Source organism: Oncorhynchus keta, chromosome 1, assembly GCF_023373465.1.
Source record: "Oncorhynchus keta strain PuntledgeMale-10-30-2019 chromosome 1, Oket_V2, whole genome shotgun sequence".
Classification (NCBI taxonomy): Eukaryota; Metazoa; Chordata; class Actinopteri; order Salmoniformes; family Salmonidae; genus Oncorhynchus; species Oncorhynchus keta.
The window spans coordinates 13,535,298-13,549,943 of NC_068421.1; the positions used below are offsets into that span (position 1 = coordinate 13,535,298).

General features: G+C 39.6%; 1 protein-coding gene across 13 annotated transcripts; it reads left to right on the plus strand.

Annotated features, from left to right (window-relative positions):
- Positions 1-3,973: 3,973 nt before the first annotated feature.
- Positions 3,974-9,355, plus strand: LOC118390359 (olfactory receptor 52E4-like). Of its 13 annotated transcripts, none has more exons than XM_035780873.2 (2): positions 3,974-4,084; positions 7,122-9,355. In XM_035780873.2, exon 2 carries the CDS (start codon positions 7,145-7,147, stop codon positions 8,078-8,080), a length of 936 nt encoding a protein of 311 aa, XP_035636766.1. In that variant the 5' UTR covers positions 3,974-4,084; positions 7,122-7,144; the 3' UTR covers positions 8,081-9,355. The 13 variants fall into 13 exon arrangements, 1 of the variants encoding a protein (XP_035636766.1); XR_008113199.1 differs by lacking the exon at positions 3,974-4,084 and having other exon boundaries at positions 4,127-8,721; positions 8,766-9,355; XR_008113239.1 differs by lacking the exon at positions 3,974-4,084 and having other exon boundaries at positions 4,127-8,721; positions 8,788-9,355.
- The last annotated feature ends 5,291 nt before the right edge of the window (positions 9,356-14,646 follow it).

Sequence of the window (14,646 nt, forward strand, 5' to 3'; positions counted from 1 at the left end):
TCATATGTTAAAAGTGAATATTGAATATCTGCTCGTCTCTATTCCCCCTTCCTTCCTGACGTGTCAGGATGTCCACAGAGAGAAACATTTATTAAGTTTCTATTAGAACTAGAGGGGATAAGGGAATATGTGGACACTGACCGATGGGATTGCAGTGGAGACAAGCGGGCCTCTTTACCAAAGTGCTGTATAGAACTGGGGAATGGTCAGAAGGGATGGGTTAATCATCCCACCCAGGAGAGAGAGCTCTATTAGACAGGTTGGTGGTTAATTAGTTGAATCACGCTCTGGTCATTGTTAGTGGATGAATGGGTTACGGCGAGGCCACCAGAACCTCTCTCATGACTGGGGGAGTACTGTAGGATCCTGAGGGATGGAAGACTCCATGCCGCTGACTAACTATCCTCACTTTACCCACTGCTAGACCATCCTTCACAAACACACTGAATTGGTGGGGAATTACTTCTTCAAAAACATATATTCAAACCCCTTGAATCAAACCCCTTGACTTTTTCCACATTTTGCTGTGTTACTGCCTGCATTTAAAATCAATTAAATTTAGATTTATTTTTGTCACTGACCTACACACAATACCCCATCATTTTAAATTATTGTTTTATTAATGAAAAACGTAATTACTTGAGTCAAGAAGTATTCAAGCCCTTTGTTATGGCAAGCCTAAGTTCAGTAGTAAAAATGTGCTTAACAAGTCACATAATAAGTTGTATGGACTTACGCTGTGTGCAATAATGGAGTTTAAAATGGGTTTTGAATGACTACCTCATCTCTGCACCCCACACATACAATTATCTCTAAGGTCTCTCAGTCAAGCAGTGAATTTCAAACACAGATTCAACCACAAAGACCAGGGAGGTTTTCCAATGCTTCACAAAGAAGGGCACCTATTGGTAGATGGGTAAAAAAAATAAAAAGCAGACAATGAATATCCCTTTGATCATGATGAAGTAATAAATTACACTATGGATGGTGTACCAGTCATTACAAAGATACAGGCATCCTTCCTAACTCAGTTGCCGGAGAAGAAGGAAACCGCTTGGGATTTCACCATGAGGCCAACGGTGGCTTTAAAACAGTTACAGAGATTAATAGCTGTGATACAGTGCCTTGCAAAAGTATTCATCCCCCTTGGCATTTTTCCTATTTTGTTGCATTACAACCTGTAATTTAAATGGGATTTTATTGGGATTTCATGTAATGGACATACACAAAATAGTCCAAATTGGTGAAGTGAAATGAAAAAAATTACTTGTTTCGAAAAATGTTTTTTTTTTTATAAATGGAAAAGTGGTGCATGCAAAGGTATTCACCCTCTTTACTATGAAGCCCCTAAATAAGATATGGTGCAACCAATTAAATTCAGAAGTCACATAATTAGTTAGATTGCACACAGGTGGACTTTATATAAGTGTCACATGATCTGTCACATGATATCATTATATATACACCTGTTCTGAAAAGCCCCAGAGTCTGCATCACCACTAAGCAATGGGCACCACCAAGCAAGCGGCACCATGAAGACAAAGGAGCTCTCCAAACAGGTCATGGACAAAGTTGTGGAGAAGGACAGATCAGGGTTGTGTTATAAACAAAACATCATAAACTTTGACCATCCCACAGAGCACCATTAAATCCATTGCAAAAATCCCAAGAGAGGGCCACCCACCAAAACTCACAGACCAGGCAAGGAGGGCATTAATCAGAGAGACACCAAATAGACCAAAGCTACAAAGCTCCACAGCAGAGATTGGAGTATCTGTCCATAGGACCACTTTAGGCCGCACACTCCACAGAGCTGGGCTTCACGGAAGACTGGCCGGAAAAAAAGCCACTGCTTAAAGAATAAATAAGCAAACACATTTGGTGTTCTCCAAAAGGAATGTGGGAGACTCCCCAAAGATATGAAAGGAGGTGCTCTGGTCAGATGAGACTAAAATGTAGCTTTTTGGCCATCAAGGAAAACGCTATGCCTGGCGAAACACTGGCGAAACACCTCTCATCACCTCGAGAACACCATCCCCACAGTGAAGCATGGTGGTGGCAACATCATGCTGGGGGGATGTTTACATCGGCAGAGACTGGGAAACTGGTCAGAATTGAAGGAATGATGGATGGCGCTAAATACAGGGAAATTCCTAAGGGAAACCTGTTTCAGCCTTCCAGAGATTTGAGACTGGGATGGAGGTTTACCTTCCAGCAGGACAATGACCATAAGCATACTGCTAAAGCAACACTTGGGTGATTTAAGGGGAAACATTTAAATGTCTTGAAATGGCCTAGTCAAAGCCCAGACCTCAATCCAGCTGATAATCTGTGCTATGACTTAAAGTTTGCTGTACACCAACGGAACCCATCCAACTTGAAGGAGCTGGAGCCGTTTTGCCTTGATGAATTGGAAAAAATCCCAGTGACTAGATGTGCCAAGCTTATAGAAACTTACCCCAAGAGACTTGCAGCTGTAATTGCTGCAAAAGGTGGATCTACAAAGTATTGACTTTGTGGGGTGGAATAGTTATGTACGCTCGTTTTCAATTGTTTTTGTCTTATTTCTAGTTTGTTTCACAATAACACATATTTTGCATCTTCAAAGTGGTAGGCATGTTGTGTAAATCAAATGATACAAACCACCAAAAAAAACACGCTTTCATTTCCATTTTGTAAGGCAACAAAATTGGAGAAATGCCAAGGGGGATGAATACTTTCACAAGCTACTGTAGGAGAAAACTGAGGATGGATCAACAACATTATAGTTACTCCAAAATACTAACCTAAACAAGGCACTAAAGCAATTAACTTTTTGTCCTGAATACAACGTGTTGTGTTAGAGGAAAATTAATTTGGAGTGTACCACTCTCTATATTTTCAAGTATAGTGGTGGTTGCATCATGTTATGAGTATGCTTGTAATTGTTAAGGACGGGGGGGGTTAATCAGGATAAAAAATAAACAGAATGGAGCTAAGCACAATCCTAGAGGAAAGTCTGGTACAGTCTGCTTTCCACCAGACACGGGGAGATTAATTCACATTTCAGCAGGACAATAACCTAAAATACAAGGCCAAATCTACACTGGAGTTGCTCACCAAGAAGACAGTGAATGTTCCTGAGTGGCCCATTTACAGTTGTGACTTAAATCTACTTGAAGATCTATGGCAAGACCTGAAAATGGTTGTCAAGCAACGATCAACAATCAATTTGACAGAGGTTGACAGAGGTTAAAGAATTCAGGCAGTAACGCAAAAAACATGTGGAAGGGGTATGAATACTTTCTCAAGGCACTGTACTAAACATTGCTTTATCGGGATTTCTCAATAAGATGTTATGTTCTAGGTGTTCTGGTCTTTTACAGAACCATATTAGTTCAAATAGAAATCCGCCCACCAACTGAGAAGTAGATACAAAGCCTTCAGTCGTGCTCAAAAGACAACATCAGGAGATTCTTCAGAATTGTATGATTGAAAACATGAATACAACTAGATTGTAAGTTCTTGTTAATTCATTCTAAAGGACTATCTGATTTAATGAGTGAAGGTTAAGAATCTGATTTTACAATCCTCTTTTGTTTTATTGTAGTAAATTGAGTCCCCGTCTAAGTTCCCCCCCAAAAATACGAAATAAAATATATTTTGGCCTGTGACGACTTATGTATGTAAAATATGTATACATTTGACATTTTTTTAGGAACTCAACTCTCTATTGAGAGTTAGAGAATTTGAATACATAAGGTGCAATTTTGAAATTTGGTAGTTCTTTTTATACATCTTTCAAAGAGATTCTCCGGCACTTTTGTATACTTTTTAGCCAGTAGTTCTGAAAGTAGCAAGCCAAAAGTGGTCTACTAAAATTGCATTATGTGCAGATATGTGCACCAGGTTTATGCTCTCTCTTTCCCTCTCCTGTCTGTGCTTGATGTGCCTCTTACTAGCTGTCACTCATATGGCAAGCTCGTTGGTCAAACTCAAATTGCCAGGGGGTTGGCCCACATGGGGGAATAAGGAAGGGAAAGTGGCACAACACAGCTTCCTGAAAAACGGTTTCCTTCAAACTAGGGATTTTGTGGGTATTGAGGTAAGACAGTGATTCTGCTAAAATATTATTATGCATATTTTAACTACTATACACGTTTACACATCCATACCAAACTGCGAGGTGTCAGAAAAATACTTTGTAGTTGCCAAAGTTCCAGAGCATGGCATTAATACTGGTAATAAGAATGTGTTGTTAGGTGTCATGTTATACGGCTACAATTTACAGTGTGATTTTATGAATCCTTATTAAAAAGCTATTGTTTAAAAACCCTAAAAAGGTATTGTTTATCTTTTATATTTCTAAATACATAATGTCTATTTGTTCGGCCCGTGGCCCACAAGCCCCAAAAGTTTGAGCACTTCGTTTTTTTTAATGTAAAACAGTTTGGATAATGCACACCTACTTTTTTTATACACGAAATGTAGCCATACTAATTTGTTTTGACATCCACTAGTGTTTTCCTCTTCATTGCATCATTCCTTTCCCTGGTGGGAATTAGAGTTTAGGGATCTTAGATACAGTAATTAACCCTTTGTTATTAGCCTGATTTGTTCAACGTTACAGTACGTGGTGATCAGGGCGCTCATTAGTTCCACTTGTCCTTGTACAGCTTGACCAACAATGGAAAACAATGTCAGGTCACTATCACTTGACCCGCTGTCCATATCAGAAGTATGCACTTGCTCCACTTGGGTTTAATCTACAGTGAAATGATATCATTCAAAGAGGGCTTGCAGGCAGGCGGAAACATTTGTCATTTCACTGATCGAGGGCACAACATGATAGATCTAAGGCATTGTTGAGAGTATACCAGTACGCCCCTATGGCACCATCCATAAAATTGTTACATATTTATACACATTGAGCATATAATGCACAGTCTAGTTTACCGATAATTAAACCGCATAACTTGGTTTATTGTTGCATATCTATGTACCATAAGGACTGAATGCAGCAACCAATGTACATTATCTCAGACACATACTGGGCTACAGCAGGGTGAAGGCCAGAATAATTAAATCACTTACAGTATCAGTATAAAATATCAGTATTTGATCTTACAGCTAGTCTGGTCCCAAAACTTTTTGTGCTGTCTATCCAACTCCTATATGGAGTAATTGTCACACCAACCAGCCATGTTGGCCTGCATGGTGAGACAATGAAGACGGTGGAAACAGATCCAGGACCAGGCTAACAAACAGCTACACAATATCATTCAAAATCTAGTTGCCAGATGGCTTCCGTTAGTAATCCCTCATAAAATATTTTCAAAATCTTTAATGCAACTCAAGATGAGTTGTCATTTCAATCAGCCTAAGTATAGCTCAAGACTATGATGTGAAAATTCACATGGTGATAACAATGGAGGATCCTCAGAGGAGGAAGGGGAGAACCATCCTCCTCAGTGAGTTTCGCAAAAATAAAAATTGTGAAATGTTAAAAAAGTTATATTCACGTCACCAAATAATTAATTAAAACGAACTGTTTTGCAATGAAGGTCTATAGTAGCCTCAACAGCACTCTGTAGGGTAGCACCATGGTGTAGCCGGAGGACAACAAGTTTCCATCCTCCTCTGGGTACATTGACTTCAATACAAAACCTAAGAGGCTCATGGTTGTCATCCCGTTCCATAGACTTACACAGTAATTCTGACAACCTCCGCAGGACGTCCTCCAACCTGTCAGAGCTCTTGCTGCATGAACTGACATGTTGTCCACCCAATCAAAAGATCAGAGAATGAATCCAGTAGTGAAATTATAAGCTACAGCTAGCTAGCACTGCCCTGCCCTGCATAAAATGTGGTGGGTAGCTGACTCAGAGGGAGAAAGACAGTAGTTGAACAGTTTTAAATTATTTAAAAAGAAAGGAGAAGCAAGAGAGAGAGAGCGAGAGAGCTAGCTATATTTTATTGTATTTAGTTCACTTTCACCTACTTAGCTAGCGAATGCCGCTCGCTAGTTTAGCCCACGCAAACACCAAACAGAGAGGGATGCTATGTTAGCTAGCTGGCTATGGCTATCCAACACTGGAACTATTCCAAGTCAAGGTAAGCTTTTGGTTTTATTCATTTATTGCCACTGTGGCCCGCTGGTGTGCCTGCTAAACTGTTTGCTGACTGCGTGATTGTAGTGGGTTTACTAACACGTTAGTTCTCGTAGTTATATTCACTATGACGTCACTTTAGCTAATATGGTGACAACGATGTAGGCTGTGTGTAGTGGTTAGCTGATGTGACAGACAGCTGATGTATTGTGCACTGAAGTCCACAAGCAATGGAAAAGATGAAAGGAGGAGAGCGCGTAGATGCGAGAAGGAATTAACAAGCATGTTTGTATGTGACTGCTATGAAAGTGAACTGTGTTTTCGCGTGATCAAGTGTGTATTTTTTCAGCCGATTCTGTTGAAAAAAGTTTCTTAAAAATGGAAGCAAACGGAACAAAATGGGGATAAACATACCTGAATTTGTCCAATAGAAACTTCTATTTGCAACAGTTGGACTAATAATTACACCCTATATCAGCTATATGCAAGAGTGTGCAAGGCGGTATTGAATGTGTCAGTGTCTATCACCTTGATTACACTCATTCTTCTCTTGACCTGTGCACCAACGTTGTAAATTTTCATGCATAGGCTAGGTTGTAACAACCTCATGATGGGTATAGGGAAAATTAGAGTGTCATGTAGTAGCCTAAACCTATGGATGTTACATTGAGCTGGGTGAATGGAATATGAATCACAGTCATCCAATATGCTGTAATAGAAATAAATGGCCCCGACTGCCATTGGTTAATAATCACGTGACTAGGAAGTGTTTCAGATAAAAAGGATGTGGCCGATGCCTGTGGCAGGATTCTCACTCTCTTCAGCAAGGTAAAGGTATGGCTTTAGAGGACAACCTTTCTAGAGGTTTTCCTCTTGACTGATTGCAGCTGTGGTATTCTTACTCACTCTGTCAAATGTGTTATTGAGGTATTCAAATCACTAGCAGCACTAAAAGCAGCACTAAAAGCTGTATTTACAATTGCTGCCTATAATAATAGTTTTTATATATATTTGTATGTCTTCTTTTTTCAGGTTAGCCCTGCGTTGCTAAAAGGATGGACAACAACATGTCATTCCCAAGCCACATCCTTCAAATCCAGGGTTTTCAATTCTCACAGACATTCATGTATCCATTTTTTTTCTCCATGCTGTTTGTTTATCTCTCCCTCCTTGTGTCTAACATTGGTGTCCTGGTCGTCATCATCAAAGAAAGAAATTTGCACCAACCAATGTACATCCTCTTCTGTAACCTGTCTGTAAATGATCTGATTGGCAACACTGTCTTGTTGCCTCGCCTCATGGCTGACATTGTTTCAACTGAGAGGTTTATCACGTACAGCCAATGTGTTGCTCAGGCCTTTTTCAGTCACACGTTTGGATCAGCCTCACATATGATACTGATCATTATGGCCTTTGACAGGTATGTGGCCATTTGTTACCCGTTAAGGTACACGTCCATAATGACAACCAAAACTGTAGTTACGCTGTCTGTGTCTGCTTGGGGGGCTTCCCTTGTGTTAGTGTCTGTCCTACTGGGTCTCACCATACGGCTTTCCCGATGCAGTTCAATCATTCAGAATGTTTATTGTGACAATGCATCATTGTTCAAGCTATCCTGTGAGGACGTTTCAATCAACAACATCTATGGACTCTTTTTCACTGTGCTGCTCTTTACTTCTTCAATGGGAAGCATCGCTGTCACTTATATCAGGATTGCTGTGATTTGCTGGACCAAGAAAAGCAAGGAGCTGAACAACAGAGCGTTGCAGACCTGTGCAAGCCACCTGGTGGTGTATCTCATTATGCTGTGGAGTGGGTTTCTAACCATCATACTGCATCGCTTTCCAGACTATCCATATTTGAGAAAACTGGCTTCTGTTCTGTTTCATGTCGTCCCTGCTCATTTTAATCCAATTATCTACGGCTTGCAAACAAAGTCATTGAGGCAGAAAATTACACAAATACTCTGTCGGAAAGTTACATACTCATAATACAGATATTACTTTGTAAATCAAATCGACAGGCTTGATTATTCTGGTCCTAAAACAGCCAAAATAAAATGGTTCGTATTTCAACACATACCAGTCTTAAAAGCTGTGTTCAAGGTACTTTTCTAACATATTCATCATCTATAGCACCTCAACATACAGTATGTGAAAATGGAGCATTTCTATGTGTTGTAGTCAAAAAGATAGAGGAACATAAGTGTTTCTGATGACATCATCTCCTGTGTATCTTGTGATTTGGACCAATTATGTGCAGGCAATGAGCAGAAATAGTTGTGGCAGCAATTGCAATGTTTCCCTCAAAAGGTTATGTTTTGCCATTTTCACATATTTTGATGTTGGGGTGGTGATGGAGATGATGAATATGAAGTTTAAATGATTGTTTTTATTACCCTTTAATGGTTATGTTCTGTCAGATATTAGGAGGTATGAATGAGGGAACCGTAAAGGTGACGATGAGCATGCGTTGGTAATCAGGCTTTCCTGTCTGTGCTTAGTCGTTACCTTGTTGCCAGTCAAAATGGTATCTCAATTGAGACCTCTAGTGTCTCTAAGCTGAAAACGCAGAGGGACGTTGCAGGGATGCTAAAATCCAAGCCTGAAGGTCTGCAAATCCAATTCTGAAGGTCTGCAAATCCAATTCTGAAGGTCTGCAAATCCAAGCCTGAAGGTCTGCAAATCCAAGCCTGAAGGTCTGCAAATCCAAGCCTGAAGGTCTGCAAATCCAAGCCTGAAGGTCTGCAAATCCAAGCCTGAAGGTCTGCAAATCCAAGCCTGAAGGTCTGCAAATCCAAGCCTGAAGGTCTGGTTTTCAGGTGAATTGAGAGTTTGTCACTGATGGCCAGAAATTCCACTCACCTGTAACGGATTCATTCTATAGAGCCAACCTGGAACAGAGATACTGATAAAGAGCTTCCATCTTTAGCCGGCCTCCGCCCTGTCCTGAACCTTAGACACTGTCACTTATTGGCTACCAACAGGTACTCTACCCTGCACCTTAGAGACTGCTGCGCTATGTACATACAGTAGTCATTAAATAATGTAATAATGTTTACATACTTTCTACTTTTAATATACAGGGCCTTCAGGAAGTACTCACACCACTTGACTTTTTCCACATGTTGTTGTGTTAAAGCCTGCATTTAAAATAGATTACATTGAGATTTGGTGTCACCAGCCTACACACAATACCCCATAATGTCAAACTGGAAATATGTTTTTAGAAATCTTTACATATTAATAAAAAAATATAAGCTGAAATGTCTTGAGTCAATAAGTATTCAACCCCTTTGTTATAAGGCAAGCCTAAATAAGTTCAGGAGTAAACATTAGCTTAATAAGTCACATAATAAATTACATTCACTCCCTTTGTGTGCAAAAATAGTGTTTAGAAGAACATTTCTCAAGTAAAGGTGAAAGTCAACCAGTAAAATACTACTTGAGGAAAAGTCTAAAAGGACTTGGTTAAATGTACTTAAGAATCAGAAGTAAATGTATTTGCAAAAAATATACTTAAGTATCAAAAGTTAAATTCCTTATATTAAGCAAACCAGACGCCACCATTTCCTAGTTTGTTTTCATTTGCTGATTGGGGCACACTCCAACTCTCAGACATCATTTACAAAAAAAATATTTGTATTTAGAGAGTCCGCCAGATCAGAGGCAGCAGGGATGACAGGGATGTTCTCTTGATAAGTGTGTGAATTGGACCAATTTCCTGTCCTGCTAAGCATTCATAATATAAAGTACTTTTGGGTGTCAGTGAAAATGTATGGTGTAAAAAGTATAGAATTAGCTTTAGGAGTAGAGTGCACTAAAAGTTGTCACACATATAAATAATTACGTATGGACATGCTTTTTTTGGGGGGGGGGGTGGGTATGATGTTTGTGCATCTGTAACTTTCTCATTCATCATTATTCACGATTCATTCAGGATTATCCATAATAATGGTAACATCCACATTAATGTGTCTAGAAACATATTATATTTCTATTTGCAATAAAAGTTACTCCAAAATTGCACAATACATTATTTTCCATGAATTTATATTGGGCACAAAAACAACTGAAACACAACCAAAGCAAACAGCAAATGCATCCAACAAATTAGTAGAGTCACAAGATGGATGTCATTTTACGTGCTATGAATATTGGACCAAATACTTACTTTTGACTACTTTAATACACATAAGTGAATTTATCCTAATACTTTTGGTCCCTTAAAATGTTAAAGAAGAAACTTGCTTGGGCCAAGAAACACGAGCAATGGACATTAGACCGGTGGAAATCTGTCCTTTGGCTGATGAGTCCAAATTTGAGATTTTTGGTTCCAACCGCCATGTGAGACGCAGAGTAGGTGAACGGATGATCCCAGCATGTGTGGTTCCCACCATGAAGTTTGGTGGAGGTGGTGTGATGGTGTGGGGGTGCATTGCTGGTGAAACTGTCTGTGATTTATTTAGAGTTCAAGGCACACTAAACCATCCTGCAGCGATACACCATCCTATCTGGTTTGCTCTTAGTGGGACTATCATTTGTTTTTCAACAGGACAATGACCCCAAACACACCTCCAGGCTGTGGAAGGGCTATTTGACCAAGAAGGAGTGTGATGGAGTGCTGCATCAGATGACCTGGCCTCCACAATCACCCGACCTCAACCTAATTGAGATGGTTTGGGATGATTTGGCCTGCAGAGTGAAGGAAAAGCATATGTGGGAACTCCTTCAAGTCTGTTGGAAAAGCATTCCTCATGAAGCTGGTTGAGAGAATGCCAAGAGTGTGCAAAGCTGTCATCAAGGCAAAGGGTGGCTACTTTGCAACTCATGTGGCTATGATAAAGAACACAAATCCCATGATGATCTGTGTCTAAATGTAGAAATGTATATATTAGCCAATTGACAATTCTGTGAACTGTCTTGTTCAAGTTTTAAATGGACCCAATGCCTGTTAGCAAAGGTAGAGATGACCTTGATTTTTGTCTTGCATAATGTCTCGAAGAGTAGTCTCAAATATAAAATATATTTTGATTTGTTTAATACTGGGTTTTTTTTGGTTACTACATAATAGAAAACACGTAAAACAAAAAACGCACCGACATGAAAACAGAGTCAATAACATCTGAGGAAAGAACCAAGGGGAGTGACAGATAAAGGGAAGATAATCAAGAAGGTGATGGAGTCCAGGTGAGTGTCATGATCCGCAGGTGCGCGAGACGTTGGTGACAGGTGTGCGTGATAATCAGCAGCCTGAGAGAGAGTATACGTGACACCACTGTGGGGCTCAACTGACGTTATGGACACTATAGAAATCTAAAAGGTCTATACAGAAGTAGTTATATAGGATGAGCCATGACTAGAATACAGTATCATACCCCTCAACTTATTTTACATTTTGTTGTGTTAAAGCCCGAATTAAAAAGGATTCAATTGTTTTTACCCCATCACCAATCTACACACAATCCACCAAAATGGCAATGTGATTTTTTTGCAAATGTATTGAAAATGTAATACAGAAATACCTAATTTACATAAGTATGAGTCTTTCTTGGTAAGTCTCTAAGAGCTATGCACACCTGGATTGTACAATATTTTCAAATGATCAAGCTTTGTCAAGTTGGTTGTTGATCATTGCTAGACAGACCTTTTCAAGTCTTGCCATAGATTTTCATGCTGATTGAAGTCAAAACTGTTACAAGGCCTCTTACGGGGCTTGTGTTTTAGGTTATTGTCCTGCTGAAAGGTGAATTTGTCTCCCAGTGTCTGGTGGAAAGCAGACTGAACCAGGTTTTCCTTTAGGATATTGTCTGTGCTTAACACAATTCCGTTTATTTTTATCCTAAAAAACTCTATAGTCCTTGCCTATGACAAGCCTGCCCATAATATGGTCCTCTGAAGCTCAGATGGTAGAGCATGGGGCTTGCAACGCCAGGGCTGTGGGTTTGATTCCCACGTGGGACTGGTAAGAAAAGGGTCCTCATTGATATGTTTTGTCAGATTTGCCCCTAACATAATGCTTTGGTTTCAGGACCCAAAGTTAATACAGGCTTCATTCTTTTCACTGTAATTAAGGTTAGTATTGGCCTCATGGTGAAATCCCTGAGCGCTTTCCTTCCTCTCCGGATTTCTGAAGACCGCCTGTGTCTTTGTAGTAACTGGGTGTATTGATACACCTTCCAGTGTAATGAATAACTTCACCATGCTCAACGGGACATTCAATGTTCAATATATACAGTTGAAGTCAGAAGTTTACATACACCTTAGCCAAATATATTTCAACTCAGTTTTTCACAATTCCTGAAATTTAATCCTCGTAAAAAAAAGTTGGAAGTTTACCTACACTTAGGTTGGAGTCATTAAAACTCGTTTTTCAACCCCTCCACAAATTTCTTGTCAACAGACTATATTTTTGGATAGACTTCTTGTGCATGACAGGTAATTTTTCCAACAATTGTTTACAGACAGATCATTTCACTTATAATTCACTGTATCACAATTCCAGTGGGTCAGAAGTTTACATACACTAAGTTGGCTGTGCCTTTAAACAGCTTGGAAAATTCCAGAAAATGATGTCATGGCTTTAGAAGCTTATGATAGGCTAATTGACATCATTTGAGTAAATTGGAGGTTTACCTGTGGAGGTATTTCAAGGCCTACCTCGAAACTCAGTGCCTCTTTGCTTGGCATCATGGGAAAATCAAAAGAAATCAGCCAAGACCTCAGAAAAATGTAGACCTCCACAAGTCTGGTTCATCCCTCGGAGCAATTTACAAATGCCTGAAGGTACCATGTTCATCTGTACAAACAATAGTATGTAAGTATCAACACCATGGGACCACGCAGCCGTCATCCCGCTCAGGAAGGAGACGCGTTCAGTCTCCTAGAGATGAACGTGCTTTGGTGCGAAAAGTGCAAATCAATCCCAGAACAACAGCAAAGGACCTTGTGAAGATGCTAGCTTTTTATGGCTGCAGGGGCAGTATTGAGTAGCTTGGAAGAAAAGGTGCCCATTGTAAACGGCCAGCTCCTCAGTCTCAGTTGCTAATATATGCATATTAGTATTAGTATTGGATAGAAATCACTCTAAAGTTTCCAAAACTGTCCAAATATTGTCTGTGAGTATAACAGAACTGATATTGCAGGCGAAACCCTGAGAAAAATCAAAACAGAAAGTGGCTTCTATTTTGAAAACTCAATGTTCCATAGCCTCCCTTTGCTAGATTTAAAGGGGTATGAACCATATTTCTTTTCCTATCGCTTCCTCAAGGTGTCAACAGTCTTCAGACATAGTTTCAGGCTTTTATTTTGAAAAATGAGCCAAAACAATAACATCGCGTCAAGTGGTCACATGAGTTTTGCTCGTGCAACAGAATTTGGACAGCCATTGCTTTCCCCTCTCCTACTGTGAAAGACATTTGCGGTTGATATATTATCGATTATATATTTTAAAAGCAACCTGAGGATTGATTATAAAAAACGTTTGACGTTTTGTGGACATTATGGAAACTATTTGGAATTTTCGTCTGCGTTGTCGTGACCGCTCTTTCCTGTGGATTTCTGAACATAACGCGACAAACAAACGGAGGTATTTTGGATCTAAAAATTATCTTTATGGAACAAAAGGAACATTTGTTGTGTAACTGGGAGTCTGGGAGGTAAACAATTTAATTCGATTGCTTTTCTGATTTTCGTGACCTGATGCTAAGTGTACTTAATGTTTTATCGTGCGTTCAATAAATTTACACAAACGCTTGGATTGCTGTCGCTGTAAAGCATCATTTCAAAATCTGACACGACAGGTGGATTAACAAAAGGCTAAACTGTATTTTCCTATATTGCATTTGTGATTTCATGAATATAAATATTTATAGTAATATTTCTTGCATGTAGCGCTATGCTATTCAGCGGTTGTTGATGACACTTATCCCGATATCGGGATTGCAACCATAACAAGTTAGAGGAAACAGGTACAAAGTATCTATATCCACAGTTAAACGAGTCTTATATCGACATAACCTGAAAGGCCGCTCAGCAAGGAAGAAGCTACTGCTCCAAAACGACTGGTTGTCATAAGGTGTATGCACCAATTTGTAAGTCGCTCTGGATAAGAGCGTCTGCTAAATGACTTAAATGTAAATGTAAATGTAAATGTAAAAAAAGCAAGACTACGGCTTCAACTGCACATGGGGACACAGATTGTACTTTTTGGAGAAGTTTCCTCTGGTCTGATGAAAAAAAAAATAGAACTGTTTGGCCATAATGACCATCGTTATGTTTGGAGGAAAAAGGGGGAGTGAGGCTTACAAGCTGAAGAACACCATCCCAACCATGAAGCACGGGGGTGGCAGCATCATGTTGTGGGGTTGCTTTGCTGCAGGAGGGACTAGTGCACTTCACAAAATAGATGGCTTGATGAGGATAGAAAATTATGTGGATATATTGAAGCAACATCTCAAGACATCAGACAGGAAGTTAAAGCTTGGTTGCGAATTGGTCTTCCAAATGAACAATGACCCAAGCACACTTCCAAAGTTGTGGAAAAATGGTGGATTAAG

Bases quoted from the DNA above. Each gene is read 5' to 3' on its own strand.
- LOC118390359 (XM_035780873.2), top strand. From the start codon at position 7,145: ATGGACAACAACATGTCATTCCCAAGCCACATCCTTCAAATCCAGGGT.